This window comes from Papaver somniferum, unplaced genomic scaffold, assembly GCF_003573695.1.
Source record: "Papaver somniferum cultivar HN1 unplaced genomic scaffold, ASM357369v1 unplaced-scaffold_117, whole genome shotgun sequence".
Taxonomy (NCBI): domain Eukaryota; kingdom Viridiplantae; phylum Streptophyta; class Magnoliopsida; order Ranunculales; family Papaveraceae; genus Papaver; species Papaver somniferum.
This window is the reverse complement of record NW_020620714.1, coordinates 2641215-2658681: the sequence shown is the minus strand read 5'-3', so window position 1 is coordinate 2658681 and position 17467 is coordinate 2641215. Positions and strand designations below refer to the sequence as shown.

At 35.7% G+C, this 17467-nt stretch overlaps 2 protein-coding genes across 4 annotated transcripts; one reads left to right on the top strand and one right to left on the bottom strand.

The window, feature by feature from the left end:
• The first annotated feature begins 8976 nt into the window (after positions 1-8976).
• Positions 8977-11621, top strand: LOC113329548 (glutamate dehydrogenase 2-like). Its single transcript, XM_026576412.1, has 9 exons — positions 8977-9208; positions 9300-9413; positions 9742-9963; positions 10074-10148; positions 10253-10369; positions 10474-10724; positions 10816-10891; positions 10982-11068; positions 11160-11621. The coding sequence occupies exons 1-9, from the start codon at positions 9101-9103 to the stop codon at positions 11343-11345; spliced, it is 1236 nt and encodes a 411-aa protein (XP_026432197.1). The 5' UTR covers positions 8977-9100; the 3' UTR covers positions 11346-11621.
• Positions 11622-11707: 86 nt separating this feature from the next.
• Positions 11708-16094, bottom strand: LOC113329547 (putative disease resistance RPP13-like protein 1). Of its 3 annotated transcripts, none has more exons than XM_026576409.1 (3): positions 12335-16094; positions 12085-12148; positions 11708-11941 (listed from the first exon to the last, which is right to left on the bottom strand). In XM_026576409.1, exon 1 carries the CDS (start codon positions 15942-15944, stop codon positions 12393-12395), a length of 3552 nt encoding a protein of 1183 aa, XP_026432194.1. In that variant the 5' UTR covers positions 15945-16094; the 3' UTR covers positions 11708-11941; positions 12085-12148; positions 12335-12392. The 3 variants fall into 3 exon arrangements, with proteins under 3 accessions (XP_026432194.1, XP_026432195.1, XP_026432196.1); XM_026576410.1 differs by having other exon boundaries at positions 11711-11941; positions 12085-12151; XM_026576411.1 differs by having other exon boundaries at positions 11711-11941; positions 12085-12145.
• Between the last annotated feature and the right edge of the window lie 1373 nt (positions 16095-17467).

Sequence of the window (17467 nt, the reverse complement as noted above, 5' to 3'; positions counted from 1 at the left end):
TCCCATAACAATTCATAATGACATTCAAAACATTACAAGTCATTTCCAAAACATGGAAAGATTAAAAGAATCAACAAAACAATCATAATATAAATGAACAATGCATGGAAAGCACAAACGGTCAAAGCATGAGTTCACTAAAATAAACTTTTCTAAAAGAAACAACAATGATTTCAAAAGAGTTAAATATAGATTCCCACCTCTTTTGATGACAATCTACGCCTACCTCGAGATCCGAGATCCACTGATTCATCCTTTGCATCGATCATTGTTAATGAAGAATAATTGTTAATCACACAAGAACTCTAAGAATCTAACCAATAGGCTCACACAAAAATCATACAATTCTATGTATTGGTTCTAAACCCATTTATGATTCTACACCTTTTAATTATTTATCATTAACATGGCTAAGATTTACTAATCCAATTAGGTTGGTTCTATAGTCCATTAAATATGCTTATGAATATCTACAACTTTGTAGAAGAAACTAAAGCTAATTCGGACCATAAAAGTTACAAACATTAAATCAGGAAACCTAGTCCTAAGCCCAAGTCTATTAATCCAGCCCATTAATCAAAGGCCCAGTCCATACACTCATCTAACCCCATCCCAATACTTCAGTCAGATAACTTCTCATGTTGGGTCATTATCAGTTCTAATTCATTTCATTCATGTTCATCTCAACTTGTAATCCTTAATATCACAGCTACAGAAAACCCAATTCAAACACTCTAACAGTAGCACATAAAGCTTTTTACCACTATTATCTGATTAACACTCAACTGCATCACATACCACCTGCCTCAGTCTCAATCCCAAAATCACAAACTCAACACATTTCAAGACGATCTCCACTTCACAATTCAACTTGTTACAACTGTAACTCAACTTATTCTATCAACATTACCAGCAATCCAATCCATCTGCACATTATCACTTTACAATTCTAATTCTAAACACTGGTTGCAAATCTTATCAACTTGTGTCGATTCTTCAATTCAGAACACAGACTTCAACTTATCACTTGCACTTACAACAACTCCCAAAACGGCAACAACACCACCAGATTATCTCAAACTCCAACTGCAGCTTACTAGACTGCAATGGCAACACCAAACCACTAATTCCATCACAGCACCTACACCATCTGGTTCAACTTCATATCCTTCATCATTTCCAATTCAGTAATCTTCCTCACCACAACAACATCCACCAATGTACAATCACTCTGAATCTCTACCAATTCAATTCTCATAATCTCCTAACAACTGCATTCAAGCTATAACTCTCATCTGCACCATTAATCCATTTAGAACCATTAACTACAACATTCATATTCATATCTTCTCTGCATACTTATATACCCATCATCAATTGATCATATCCTAACAAATACTCATCACAAGATTTAATTCAATAAATCCTAATTTATAATTTGGGAAAGAACACAACTCCTAATTTCCTTTAAAATCAAAATTAAACTTCACAGGAACATCCCAACTTCATGATCAAATGAAACCCACCTCTAATTATTCACTTAATAAATCAATTTCAAATAACTTAATCCTCAAATCAAAAGAACCCTAATTTACCTTTCTCCTTTCGATTCACTTTCAGAAAAGCATCACTTCATCAATTCAATAATAACCCCTCGACTCTTCATCCAGTAACGACTCAGTTCACCTTTCAATTTCAATCAACACCCTAATTTCTAATTTACTTCCTCCTTCGAATTTGAATCAACAACATACAACAACACCATCACCTCCTTTCTCGAATCACAAATCTCACAATGTTTTTATGAAATACTCACACAAAAGAACTCAAATCTCTGCGGTAGAACTCAACAGAGAGGAGAAGTAGAAAAGAAGAAGAACGAAGAAGAGCGAAGAAGCAGCAAGAACAAGGAAAAGAGAATGAGAGTGATCCTCTAGATCGGGTATGGATAAGACCAACAAAGTTACTAAGGCGCCCGAAAATGGATAAGGGCAGCCAGGTAGGTCAAAAGTCAAAAGACTGCTTTGTCTTTCTTACGAATTTGGTATTTCTCCCTTCTTTCGATATCCGAATAACACGTTCGAGTAGTCCATTCTACGTATCTTTTCGAGATCTATTCAACGGTACTAGTTTCGTATCTAAATCGTTGTTATATTAATTTATATTAACTAATGTTCGTGTTAAACTAATCGAGTTCTTAGTGGCTAAATCGTCTCTTGACTAATCTAATAGCGGTGACGAGCTTGAAGGTCTTTACAATCCCATACACCGGACAGTAACTTGATAAACTACACTGATCATAATCTCATCCCACGTGATATTCAATTCTCAAATATCAAGTCAACTAATAAATCACAACCGTTGGATCAATACTGAATTATATTTTGATGAGGTGGCATGACTTTAAAATTCTACTGCAAGCCATATAATTTTTTTTTTTGACGCCCTATACTAGCAATGTAATTTACCAGAGCAAATTAAAGAGGAAAAATTAGGTTTTTAAAGGGGATGGTAACCCCTTTACCCAGAACCATCTCAACCAATTGATAACTAGTGACAAACCAGAAATTTTGTTTATTTCTTAAACCAAATCCAAGAGGTCCTTAGTCAAAAAACTTCTTAAAAAATATCCTAATACTCATATTGTTGATCGTAAAGGGATAGCTGGAGGATTAGTATGGGTAGATGGATTTTACTTTGAAATCGTTCAATGGAACTTAAACATGATCAACATTCTAGTACAAACTAACCCTGCATCAGGAATGTGGTTGTTAACATGTTTTTATGGTAGACCTTACCCCCACATTAGAAAAGAAGCTTGAAATTTTTTAACTGACATTTCTGAACAAATTGACAAAACTTTTATGCCATGGATCCTTTAAGGTGACCTGAATATGATATTCAGTCAGGAGGACAAAATAGGAGGGTTACCATTTAAATTTTTTGATTGTGAATTCTATCATAATGTTCTATCAAATGCTGGTCCGTTAAATTTAGGCTTTAAAGTTTGTGCTTTTACTTGGAATAATCATAGAGAAAAAGAAGCTAATATACAAGAGAGGATCGACAGAGCTGTAGCTAATTTGGAATGGAGCACTAAGTTCCCTAATGCGGAACTTACTCATATAGTGGCAGCTGGCTCTGACCACTGCCCTATAGATTTAAACCTAGATACTTCCAGTAGTATAAAATCTTATACATTTAAATTCTATGACACTTGGCAAAAGGAGAGCTCTTGTGTGCAAACTATAAAAAATTCTTGGGATCATATCATTAGAGAAAACCCTACTAATTCCCTAATTCTAAATCTCTAGGCCTTACAAATTAACTAAGATCACTGGAGGAAAAATATCTTTGGTCTTCCATCAAAACATATTAAGCAAACTTTGTCCCAAATTACCAATCTAAACAACTCCATTTTTGTGCATAGAAAGGAAGAGAAAATAAAGGCCAAACTTACTCAACTAGAAAGTCTGTATGCAACACAAGAGGCCATAGCAAAACAGCAATCTAGAGACAACTTAGTTCAATTAGGAGAAAAAAACACAAAATTCTTTCATACTAAAACTATGAAAAGAAGAAAACGGAATCATATTGAATGTTTAAAAAGATGTGACGAGACATTAACTTTTAACAGAGAGGAAATGCAAAAATCTCTCTTTGATTTCTTCCTTAACCTTTTTTCTGCTCTTTCACCACATCCATCTCCTAACCCTTTACTTTTCCAGAATATTTTGCCTTGTATTTCCTCTGCTGAGAATTTAGCTGTTAATTCTATTCCATCTCCTGATGAAATTTGGTCAGTTGTTAAAATGCTAAAACCAAATAAATCTCCAAGGCCTGATGGATTCCCTGCCAGTTTCTTTAAACTTAATTGGGAAACTTGGAGAACAAGTAGTTGCCTCCATTCAACATTTTTTTGAATCAGGTGAGTTGCACCATGATTTTAATAAAACTTTCTTATTCCTTATTCCTAAGAATATACACCCCACTGATCCTAGTGGCTTTAGGCCAATTGGATTATGTAACACCATATACAAAATCATAGCAATTTTTTTTATCAAATAGGATAAAGCCTCTTCTCAACACTATCATCTCCCTATTCCAGGAAGATTTCCTTTCTAAAAGGAAAATCTCTGACAATATTATAATTGCTCAAGAGATAGTTCACTCCTTTAAGAAAAAGAAAGTGAAACATGCTGGGATGGGCATTAAGATTGATATGTCTAAGGCTTTTGATAGAGTGGATTGAGACTTTTTAAATTCTGCCATGAAAGCTTTTGGTTTTGATAATAAGTTTTGTAACCTCATCCATCAATGCATTTCAACTTCCTCTATTGTTGTCTTTCTTAATGGTAGTCCTGGTAATTACTTTAAACCCACTAGAGGCCTTAAGCAAGGAGATCCTCTTTCTCCTTCTTAATTCAATATTTGTATGGAAATTTTTTCTAGACTTCTTTTATCTAGTGAAGAGGAAAAACTCATTAATGGAGTAAAATTACACCCAAGAATAGTCCAATCTCACACCTCCTTTTTGCTGATGATTGCCTTCTTTTTATTAGAGCTGATTTTAGAGAATGTCATAATATCCTCTCTCTTATTGATTCATTTGTAAAAGCATCAGGACAGGTTATTAACTTTGAGAAATATGGAAATTTTTTTAGTAAAAAAGTTCAACCAAAACATCAGAGAATGATTAGTAAAATTTTAAAAATTAAGAAAATTAATCCTCAGGATACCTACTTAGGAACTCCTCTTTTCATTAGTAAGGCCAAAATTAAGCTTTTTGAAGGATTAGTGAAAAAAAATGGAACATAAAATTCAAGGATGGATGGGAATTTTTTAGCCCAAACTAGTAAACTGATTCTCAATAAGTCTACCTTGGCTAGTATAGCCAGCTTTTAAATGAGCTGCTTCATTTAAAAGAAAATCATAAGAAAGATTGACTCTTTACAAAGAGATTTTTGGTGGGGAAGGAAACAGATTATAAGGGTCATTACCCTAAATCTTATTCCTGTCTTTGCAAGCCAAAAAGTACGGGAGGACTAGGGTTTAAAAATGCTCACTTTTTTAACTTAGCTATGATAACTAAGTTGGCTTGGAGACTTCTAACTGAGCCTACTGCTCTATGGGCTACCCAACTAAAACCTAGATACTTCAGAAATAGCTATGTTTTTAAATCCAAAATAGTATTTGGGAAATAAGAGATGGGAATAGTACCAATATTTGGGATGACTGATGGATTTTTGTATTGGAACATAACCTTAGTAGTCTTAGAAACACTACTAACTCTCACTTAACACCTGTGAAGGATCTGATTGATCCAATCACTAAGAAGTGAACTCTACTTTAATTTTTGATTTATTTCCTTAGCCAATAGCTAAGAAGATTATTAACACTAGAATAGCTAGAGATAAACCTGACACTCTCAGATGACTTCTTACTAAATCTGGTGTTTTCTCAGTGAAATATATGTACACCAAGTAAACTGAGAGATCTGTGAACCATTACAACTTAGGGAAGCCAGACTCTTTCTGGAAAAGCTTATGGAATCTTAATGTGTCACAAAGAATAAAAATATTTGCTTGGAAGTGTTTACAAGGAGCTCTTTCAACAAACCTTAAACTGTCCAAGTTTATGGATGACATTCAACCCAACTGCTCTTTTGGATGTAATGCTGCTGAGTCTGTAGAATACCTATTTATTTCATGTCCTTATGCTAAGACAGTATGGGCTCAAGAGCCATCCCCTGTTATTTTGAATTTTAATAGCACAACATCTTTTTTAGACATTTTGCAAGAAGGGATGAGAAATAAAAACACTAAATTTCCTATAGAAATCATGTTGACAAAGACTTGGTTTATTTGGAAGGAAAGATGCAATAGAGCTTTTGAACAAAAACAACAATCCAGTATACAAATAAGTTTAGAAATACAAAGATTCCTTGACTTTTGGTATAAAGACAATATCTCATCTAGAAGTTTACCTTTAGATGAAAATAACTTACATAAATGGACTCTACCTAGGAAATCTCATTCTAAACTCAATGTAGATGCAGCTTGGGTTTCCTTGAACTTGTCTGCAGGTTTTTCTTTAATTTTTAGGAATGATGCAGGAGAATTTGAACTTGGAAAAGCAGGACCAATCTCAGCAATTACCCCTAAAGAAGCAGAAGCCTTAGGATTGCTTCAAGGAGCGCAATGGGCAGTGGAAGAAGGAATGACAGATTTCACAGTGGAAGGTGACTGCAAGAACTTGTTTGACTACTTGAATGTGAAAGCTTCTCAATTGGAATGGCAGAATCAATCTATTTTGGATGAAGAACTTTTAATTTATGTCATAATTTTTTGGGTTTTATTTCGTTCCTAGAACTGCATAGAATGTGGCGGATATTTTGGAAAAGGAAGCCAAGTCTTTTAGGGATATTCTCACTTAGAGGAAGACTCCATCTTTTTGTATTAACAATGTCCTAGAAGTAGATAAATCAAATTAGATGGCTCTACTCTTACTGATGTAAGGGTTACTAACTCCCAACATTAATTGGTCTGAAATGCAAGTAACTTTCAAAAAAAAGAACAAAAAAAAAAAGACGCCCCATACTAGTGGTCCCTAAACTACATCCAAACTACTTAAATTGGAGTGGATTTCAGAGTTCGAACTCCTACCTTTGCAGTGAGAGGGAGCATATCAACCACCAGATCACTTGGTGATTGGCCATATAAATGTTTGGACAAACGCCTAAGGGTGACTTTTTTTTTTTTCCTGAAATAAAATCATCTTGCATTTTAACATACAAAAATTTCAACCGAAAAATTCAATGAAGTTTTAGCATTATGGTCACTGATCGGTGACATTTCCAACTTAAACAAACTATGTCCTCAAAAGATAGTAAAACAAAATTTTATAAGTTTCAGTAGTTCAAAATCTTTATATGAACATATGCTCAAATCCAAATTTTAAAAACTAACAAGGGTAAAAATTTAAATTAATTTATGTTAAAACTAAAACTAGAAGATTCAAAAACAATTGTTCTTTTTTTTTTTTTTTTGGAAATCAGACAACAAAACTCTTTTAAATTCCAAGGCAATGTCTTTATTCTTAGTAAGCAGAATTCAAAATGGTTTGACTGCAAACATTTTTATTTATTTTTTGTAACAAATCAATCACTAATGATAAAATGGAAGAATGAGCAATTAGATCAACTGATTAATCATCTTAACATGAAAAATGATATAATGGCGCAGATTTCTCTTCTTATTTTTGGTATTGAGAAAGAAATAAATATGATAGGATGAATTTATATAATATGAAATATGAATCATCCAAAGTTTCCGTCTACAATTAAGTGGAAAGATCATGCCTATCATTCCAAATAAAGTAGCATTATCAAAGATTTGTTCGTTGTTAAAAATGAAAAGGACATAGGTAGAAAGAAATTCAGTAACTAGCGGCTTCAGGGTTCCGCACCAGTCAAACAGTAATTAGTGAAACATTAGACTCATTAATCACAAAATAAATTATCCTGATTTTCTCAAAAGTATTCTCACTTTAAATGAATCACCGCCACATGAGACTACTAAGATATATACTCTGCGACTGTGAGGAAGGAGGTCACCAGGGAAGGTGGCATTGTTTAATTATCACCGACTTATTCCAGTCAACATGTAAGAGGCTGTTTTCTTTTTGCTTGTCCAGCTGATGAACGCCAAGAAATGCATTTTTGAATTTCAAACTATTTCTTGTGTCGGTTCCCGCACCAATACAAAAATGAATTAATGTCGGATATGTTTGGAAATTAGTTTAAGATATCAAATGTGACTAAACATAGACGCGGCACCACGTATGTTAGCATAGCATGCTTCTTGCTGGCTGGGCTGCTATCCATGGATAGATAATGACTCTTAGACTTTTCTATTCGCACACCTTTATCATGCAAAACAAAAATTCAAAACGTGGGCAGCACAAATGTTTCTCAGGAAGGCGGAACTTTCGCATAACATTTGTGAATGGCCAAATTAAAGAACATAATTATTACAGACTCGTTAAGGCCAAGTCTAATGGCTGCTAATCTAGCTGCTAGATTAGCCGACCATGTCGGTTAGGACTACCTCCTAAATTTTATGCGAGTGCTAATCTAGCAATTAAAAACTGAATAGAACAGCGTTAAACGCTGATTAGATCAGCGCGCCCAGGTGAACGCCACATAGAACGACGCTTGACTCAGTTAACTCAGTTGACAACGCTGAATAGTTCAGCGCAGATGCTACGGAATATTCATTTAGCGCTGAACCATTCAGCATAAATGTCACTTTTTGAGCGCCGCACCATTCAGGCTTCAATCTCGCTGCTAGTGCACCTGCGAGCACATGCTAGGAGAGAGAACTAATGTTAATTTTTAGGCCACACTTTCTTTTTTGAATTACAACACTTAACTGTTAATCTAACAACTCAATCTAGCCGATAGGACTTAGTCTAAAGATAAAATGAAAACGGACGTATTAGGCAATTAAATGACTATCGGTTTCGAGTCTCCTCACCATTTAAACAGTAATTAAGTGAAAGATTACAAATTCATTATCACACTAATTAACTAAGATTTTACATTATCCCATAGACCAAATAGTAACTTAATAAACTACACTGATCTTAATCCGCTTCCACGAGGTAGTCAATTCTCAGATATCAAGTCAATCAATGAATATTATCCGTTGGATTAATCTTGAATCCAGCCTTCCCCTGTAAATGCTTCGTTTCTCTCATTAGAAAATTCACACAGTCCACCCATGACTCATACTCCTCCTGCTTTCTCTCTCTCCAGATCATCATCTGTCGTCTTCAATTCATCAGAGTAAGTTGAATGCACACACAATCTTTTCTTTAATTTGACCATTTATGACTCTTTTATCCTTTCCATCTCTGTTTATTTTTTCATTATAAAAACAATCTCATTTCTCATTCTAATCGATTCATTTTTCATTCTTCATCTTCATTTTGAGTTTCCAATAATCTGGGTTTTCTAATTTTTTTTGTATTGAAAACTGGGCTGTTCTTTCCTTATTTCAATTTCAGAGAGGGGTTTTTGATTCCAAATAAAAAAAAAATGAATGCATTAGCAGCTACTAATAGGAATTTCAGAAGGGCTGCTAGAATCCTTGGATTAGATTCTAAACTTGAAAAGAGTCTTTTGATTCCTTACAGAGAGATCAAAGTAATTAAACAATTTCTACAAATTGATTTTGATTTTTTCTTCTTGTTGTTGAGATGATCAAAATTTTGATGGTTTTTTGTTGTTGTTACAGGTGGAATGTACAATTCCTAAAGATGATGGAAGTTTAGCTACATTTGTTGGGTTCAGGGTTCAACATGATAATGCTCGTGGTCCAATGAAAGGAGGGATTCGTTACCATCCTGAGGTGATCTTAATCATTTTGATTCAGAATTTTGGGTTTTTCTTGATTTTTTTTTTTTGTTTGTTTGATAAACTGTTCAGATTTAGATTAGTTGACTTAGATTTTCCGATCGTGGCCGTTGATTGTGGGACCCACTATCCGTATCACCATCAAAAGGCTCCCTTTTTCGTTTTGCCTACTGGCAATCTAACATCACTGCACTTGTGATTACTGTAGTTGAATAATGATCCAAGTTTGAGATTTACTGTAGTTTTCCGTGGTCTGTTGTCTCCTTATTGAAATGCGTTGTATTATGTATTGAAGAGAAGATGTGATTCATTGTCGTATGTAGGTTGATCCGGATGAGGTTAATGCTCTAGCTCAACTTATGACATGGAAAACAGCCGTAGCAGATATTCCATATGGTGGAGCAAAGGGTGGAATTGGTTGTTCACCAAAGGAATTGAGTTTAAGTGAATTGGAACGTCTTACGCGTGTTTTCACTCAAAAGATTCATGATCTTATTGGGGTTCACACGGACATTCCTGCACCTGACATGGGAACTAATGCACAGGTATATCCTTGTATGATCACTGCTTGTTAGGCACATGATTTACGATGATTATGTAGTATTTTTCGCATTCTTGATTTTGAAATTTGTAAAATTATTCATGGTTTGTGCAGACAATGGCATGGATTTTGGATGAGTACTCTAAATTTCATGGTCACTCTCCGGCAATTGTTACAGGAAAGCCAATTGTAAGTACATATTCATGATTAGGAAAAATGGAACGGTTTATTGAGATTTGAATGAGATTTTTATGTTCATAAGTGTTAACCTACATTGTTGTTTGAGGCTGTAGGACCTCGGCGGATCACTAGGCAGAGAAGCTGCCACAGGACGAGGGGTTGTATTTGCAACAGAGGCTTTGCTCAATGAATATGGACAGACTATTACAGATTTGAAATTCGCCATCCAGGTAAATAGAAAGATACTCTAATCTTTCTGTTCAAACTGTAAATCGAGTTTGCGTTTCGAATTCTCTTTAAATTTGTTTCTAAACTAGTTGTCGAACTATTTCAGGGGTTCGGTAATGTGGGTTACTGGGCTGCAAAGCTTATTCATGAGCGAGGTGGTAAGGTTGTTGCTGTAAGTGACATCACTGGTGCAGTTCAAAATCCAAACGGCCTTGATATATCCGCTTTGATTAAGCACAAAGAGGCTACGGGTAGTCTAAAGGATTTCCAAGGTGGAGATTCTATGGATGCTAATGAATTGCTTGTCCATGACTGTGATGTTCTCATTCCCTGTGCTCTTGGCGGTGTTCTTCACAAGTTAGTGTCTTTCATTCTCAAGGTTTGTTTTTGTGGAGTGTATTAAAAACCTTACCAGCAAGTTCATACCATTTTATTCCTTTTCTTAAAGGGGCAATGCTGGAGATGTGAAGGCCAAGTACATCATAGAAGCGGCAAATCACCCTACTGATCCTGATGCGGACGAGGTAATTTATGAGTCATTTTGTCAACTGTGATGCGGACGTATATTGGATTTTCATCTAGTTGAGATTTTTAACTCTGACATTTATTTTCAGATTCTAAGCAAGAAAGGAGTTATCATACTTCCTGACATATATGCAAATGGTGGAGGTGTGACTGTCAGCTATTTTGAATGGGTTCAGGTACATCTTCATATGATAACTGATTCTGTCTGTGTCAATTGACTACTCATGTGCGAATGATACTTAACATATAAAATGTTATGTGCCTCAGAACATTCAAGGCTTCATGTGGGATGAAGAAAAGGTTAACAACGAGCTTCAAAGGTACATGACAAGATCTTTCCGCGACATCAAGGCAATGTGCCAAACCCACAATTGCGATTTCCGAATGGGTGCCTTCACATTAGGAGTAAATCGGGTTGCACGTGCCACTGTCTTAAGAGGTTGGGAAGCCTAATAAGATCAAGAACAAACTCATAATTTTCTCTTCGTTCGTACAACTCAATTTGTCACGGTAAGAAGATGAAGTAGCTAGTTTGATTCCTGTTCTTTTCATTCCTTTCATTTCTCTATATCTCTTGTTATTTTAGCTTCATTTTCATTTCTACTCGAAATACGGATTGATTGTTTAGAGTGATGTGAAATTGTTTTGCAAGTATAATGCAAAACCAAAATCGGGAACACCGAAGAAAATAATGTATGATTGTTGAAAATAAATTTAGCGATTTCATTAGTTTTGTGTTGAGTTCTGGACATGGCTGTTTCCAAATAAATCTGAATTGTGCAGTCCTATCACCGTAAAGTAAAAGCAGGAGAATAGCAGAAACCAAATAATACAAATATATTATTCACTCAATTTACTTTATTCCACAACGAATCTTGATTTCGAGACACTTGAATGAATGTTTAGTTAAGATTTTAAACAAGAAAGGAGTTGTCATAATTTCGATAAATTTGCAAATGATCATGCCACATATCCAGTAGCCTATAATCTCTATCTTGAGCAATTCAATCCTTTTCAAGTCATGAACTTGCTTCTCCATATGCCGGCTCCTGCTTTATGAGACATATATGTTATTTCGGTTTTTTCATGAAATCCGGTTATTATACGTCAAAATGCAAATGGAAGCAATAGCATGAATCGCATGGAGGAAGAACATAAAGATAGGAAAACAAAATTTTGGAAATGAAATTACCTGCAGCAGGCTGAAGAAGTTTTGACTTAAATATTTCATCCTTAAAGGTGATGAATCGGCTCTGCTGCTTCACAAATAACATAACCAAACGAAATCAGACGCAATTCGGGAAAAACAACATTCAAAGAATAAATCGTAACAATTGCTTCCAAAACAATACTAAAATCTGGGCTACAATAGGGAAATTCATTCATGGAAACAAATGATCATTTACATCAATGGTGGAGAATGAATTCAAGTCTGAATCTACCTGTTAAATTCTCCAACAATGTAATAGAATTTCACAATTGAGGACACAAAATTTGAAACTATAAGTAGGACTTATCCAGCAAATTAATCAAGTCCTCCCAAGTAGATGGATCTCCGAGCTGCTCGTCTCTTTGAATAAAATCAACACGCAATGTTTGAAGAAAGGAGAGGGATTTGAGATCATAGGTTAAAGATTCCTTCACTTGGGGGCAATTGAAGATGAGTAATACCCGAAGAGAAGTCCATCCTCGAAAATCTGGAAGAAACTTAAGATCTGGACAATCAATCAAAACCAATATCTGAAGAGAGCCAAGAATTGTGTTTTTGAAGAGAAGTCCATTCTCATTTACACCAAAGCCTTTTAACTGATTGCACTCTTTAAATACCAGATTACGAAGATTAGAATTGTTTTCGAGTATGCTTACTGGGAAGTATATAAGATCCTCAATATTAAACAATTGTAGCTCCGTGAGAGATGTCTGGCTTCTCCCAACTGAGCATACTAACTTGAGGTCGACCTTATCTAATAGCAATTTCGCCAGAGAAGGAAACGAAGGGATTTCTGTTAAACTTTTGCAGTCTCTAATCGTCAGATCCTGAAGAGAAGCACATGAATAACGAAATTCTTCTAGAAGGAACATATTAATGATACGCAGTTCAATCAAGGAAGGAAATCCACCAATATCTGGAAGTGTTTTTATTCCTGCGCAATTAAAAAGAGCCAACAGCACCAAATTTGGAAGACCAGATGGAACACACATCCAATCGGGAAAGACCTGCCCCCTGAAGTTCATTATATTCAACTTCCTCAAACAAGTGGGAGGTTGGAGAGCTTCAAATACTTCAGCAGGACGTTGAGAAGAATTCGACGACCAATGTAGAAATAATTCATGAAGATTCTGTTTTCCTTTCAAATTTGCGCTCTCAGCATCAGCTGGGTCTTCCACATTTTCAAGATTATAAATAGATAACTCCTGAAGAAAGTTTAGATTACTCAACTCTTCAATACCGACGTTACGTTCAGCTTCATTTATAGTATATTTTTTCGGCACCGAGTAAACCAACCTTTCAAGGAAAATCAGGTCGCCTGCACCCAATATATTTCCCGATTCGGAAGAAAATTCTCTAAGATTTGTCCAATTTTTGACATATATGGGAACCTCACACTCGGAAAGATTCACATACTCAATATTGTTGAGGTTAACACAAGACTCTGGTAATACTCTGATCTGAGTACCCTCTAAGCTAAGGTATCTTAACTGAGTTAACGTTCCAAGATCTTCGGGTAATTCTTTAAGTAATGGACAGTTTTTGAGAACAAATATCCTCAATCTAGAAAGACCTTTCACTGACTCTGGTAAGGCTTTTAATTTTTTGCAGCTGTTGACATCTAATGTTTCCAAATTGGAGAGGGTGATGATAGAAATAGGTAATTCCTCAATACGATTGAATGACAAATTTAGAAATCTTAGATTTTTCAGACCAGAAATTGAGTCAGGAATAACTTTCAAATAGCAATTATTGAGATCCAATGTCTGCAAATTAGAAAGACTTGTTACGGAATCAGGTAGTTCTACCATATCCGTCTGTGAGACTTCAAGATATCTTAGTTTTTTTAGTGATTGAATGTTTGACAGAGGACTTTGAACATCGGAAATGATATTCAATACCAATGTCTCCAGATTATAAAGCTTACTAATGGACTGATCATTCTTTACTTCCCTAAGACTAAGACAGGAAAGGCGGAGGTACCTTAAATGTTTTAGCACACTCAAGGAACGCCACTCTAGACGACCAATAGCAATTGGTGAACCACGTTCCACATGTAAGATACGCAAGTACTGATTATTTTCTGACAACATAAAAGGATCCAGCTTTGAACCTTCAGGGATAAATACTGTCCGCAACTTCTCCGAGTTGCTTAAGCTTTTCAGAGATGTTGCTGATAAATCTACATCCAATATTAACTGTAACCGACGTATTTTAGAAGTATTATCATTCAGCTCACTCACCTTGAGAGACGCCACTTCCTGATTCCCAGCAACATCTTTTGCAAGATCATGGACGAGATCGTGCATCTTACACGTCTTTATGTTACCCAGTAAACTCTTTTCCGCAGCATCCAGAAATGAGCTCCCTACCAAATTCTCAAAGTACGCATCTGCTACGTCTTCAATATATCTTCCTTTTCCCACATTACAAGAGTCTAGAAAACCTTCAGCCATCCATAGATGAATCAGAGTTTCCCTTTTAATCACCCAACCTTTGGGGAAAATTGAGCAATAAGAGAAACATTGCTTCAAGTGAGGCGACAAGTTATCATAACTCAATTTCAGTATAGGTCGGATTTCGTTTTGACCTTCTTGTGCGTTCCAGACATCAGTTTCTCTAATCGACAACCAATCGCTTTCTTTATTCTTCGAGTGCATCAGACTTCCGAGGAATTTTGCTGCAAGGGGTAAACCGCTGCATTTCTTTGATATCTCTTTTCCAATGCTTGTCATGTTTGATGTCTTTTCGGCTCCACCGGGAGAAAATGCTCTTTTCTCAATGATACACCAACATTTATCTTCTTGTAATCCTTCCAATCTGTAAGGAGGAATACCCCCCTTTACAACATGTGCAACCTGCATGTTACGTGTGGTGATTAATATTTTACTCCCTTGAGCACCAACGAGCAAAGGATCTTTGAGCCTCTCCCACTGCTGAATATCCTCGCTCCACAGATCGTCCAATACTAACAAAAACTTCTTCCCCTGGAGATTTTCTCGAACCCTATTTACCAACAGATCGTAATTTGATAAATTATCAAATTTCTCAAGAGTGATGGATTCCATAATTTTCATTAAGATTTTTTCGACATCAAAATCTGTAGATACACAGATCCATATTCTTTGATCGAAGTATTTCTTTACCGACTCATCTTTGTAAACGAGTTGCGCAAGGGTAGTCTTCCCAAGCCCACCCATCCCCACAATGGAGATTACTGAAACCTTCTCTGAAGAATGGTAATTCACATCTGACGATGATGATTTGTTCGCCTTCGTTAATACGTCTACTATTTTAATCACATCATCCTTCCTTCCCACAGTCTCAGAATCGTTTATAAAGGATGCAGTTTGCCGGCTCCGTTGCTCACTACTTTCACCACGAACCACAGAAGTATTAACTGCTGCAGCTTGCAGGCCAAACCTGTTCATTTCTTTGCTAATTTCATCTAATCTTCCGTTAATATCCTTAATTTTCTTAACCATTTTGAAAGAAAAACCAAGAGGATTGTTGGAAGGCGAAACGAAATCGAGTAATTTATGCCTGGATCGGTCCCCTCTTTGACCCCGACGTAAGGTTTCATAAGCGAACTCGCCCATAACATCATCAGCATCGTAAGCCACATCTTTGAGCCATATCAACCAAACTCTCACAGCATCTTCCTTCACCTGCCTACTTTCTGCATCTGCTAAGACGGCAAGAATCATCTGCAAAGATTTTTGAAGCTTTTCCAATTCATCTTTGACACCCCATGCCAGCCTTATTTCTTGAGCAATAACAGGAATTAATTTCTTTAATATTTCTGTTACACCATTAGCGACAATCCCTTCCACAATTGCCATAGTAAGATACTTGATATTTATTTAATTTTTTCTGAAGATTTAGAAATCAATAAGAGCACAAATTGCAGAAATAATAATACTTGAAATTGATGTTAAAGAGTTGAGTTCAGCGATATGCATATAGATATGATATATGTAATGAATGAATACTGATCACAAGTCGTGGTCAATAGCTGTAAATTTCGTGGAAGTTTCTCAGTCAATAATTCATTCACATGTAGATAAGACCCACGATGCTCGATAGCGTATCCTTACCCAAGATATTTTGTACGCTAAGGTCTTTCTTACTCTACTAAGTCCACATCTGTTGGCAATGAATTTTGAAGGACAAGTAACTGCCTAGTGGTAAAAAAGTGCATGAAGCAGCTAACAACCAGTATCGGTAGTACCGAAGATGGTTGAATTATTACCTTAAAAAAAAGTTTATATGAAAAAACTTCAGTTATCATTTTCTGATTTTCAAATCAAATGGTGAAGTTTGATTGGATTGACAAATCAAACGTTACACGTATTTAGCATGGAAATGTTGTGTAACATTCCCGTTTCTTAGTTACTCCTTTCGTCCCCAATATATGTGTTTGTACCCAAAATTAATTTGGGCACTAAATGCGATTTTTTGATGATGATGATGGGATTAGAGTTAGAAGACGAATTAAAGATGGACAAAGAGACGAATTTAATGTGGTTCAGTAAGTTGTGCATATATCCACGGAGGAACATAGAAATATATTATTGATTGGAGGATACAATAGTTTTCCCTAGGTTAGCTAACCTAAAATTAGAATAATTGGTGTTTGGTATTCAGGTTTAGACCGAAACTATTGTTTGGTCTAACATTTGTCCAACATTGGAGTTTGGTACCTGGACTAGATATTGACAGTAATTGACCGTGTATGACGTGATTTTAATTAATTTGATAAAATAAAAATATTATAAAATTATTAGTTTACAAATATACCCCTAAATATTACTCCCTAAACAAAACAAGGTCGAGGAGAACTCATTTCTCTTCTATTCCTTTTTCCTTCTCACAGCGTCCAGTATCTTCCCTGTTTTTTCCCCACCACCTCAACCGCTGTAACACCACTCCACCACCATAATCACCAGCACCAGTTCGAACAAACAACAATATCGAGAGCGGAGCTGATGCTGCTAATTGATGATGTTATATTCTCGATTTAGTGTAAGGTTTCATGATTCTGAATCTAGGGTTTGAGAAGATGCTGCTGGTAAACCTATAGAAGATTAAATCTGAGAGGTATGAGGTATTAAGGTTGAATCGGAGATGAAATTGAAGACGGGTATTCATTTAAAGGTTCAGAAGGAGTTGCTAGTGAAGATTTAGATAATGGAGAAACCGATGTTGTTGTGATTGGGTTCGGTTTGATTATGGAGATGAAGATTCGAAAGCTGGTTATGTAATAAAGAGTGAGTTTAGGTTGAATTAGTTGTTGGTTGTGTCAAATGGAGATATGTGTTTGTTGCTGGGTGCAGTAGTGGCGGATTTGCAGTCATGTTTGTCA

What these genes read in the sequence shown, in the direction of transcription:
- LOC113329548 (XM_026576412.1), top strand. Translation starts at nt 9,101, where the DNA reads ATGAATGCATTAGCAGCTACTAATAGGAATTTCAGAAGGGCTGCTAGA. An exon ending in CTTGGCGGTGTTCTTCACAA is followed by an intron (nt 10,725 to 10,815) that starts GTTAGTGTCTTT and finishes CTTTTCTTAAAG; the next exon opens with GGGCAATGCTGGAGATGTGA. An exon ending in CTGATCCTGATGCGGACGAG is followed by an intron (nt 10,892 to 10,981) that starts GTAATTTATGAG and finishes ATTTATTTTCAG; the next exon opens with ATTCTAAGCAAGAAAGGAGT.
- LOC113329547 (XM_026576409.1), bottom strand. Translation starts at nt 15,944, where the DNA reads ATGGCAATTGTGGAAGGGATTGTCGCTAATGGTGTAACAGAAATATTA.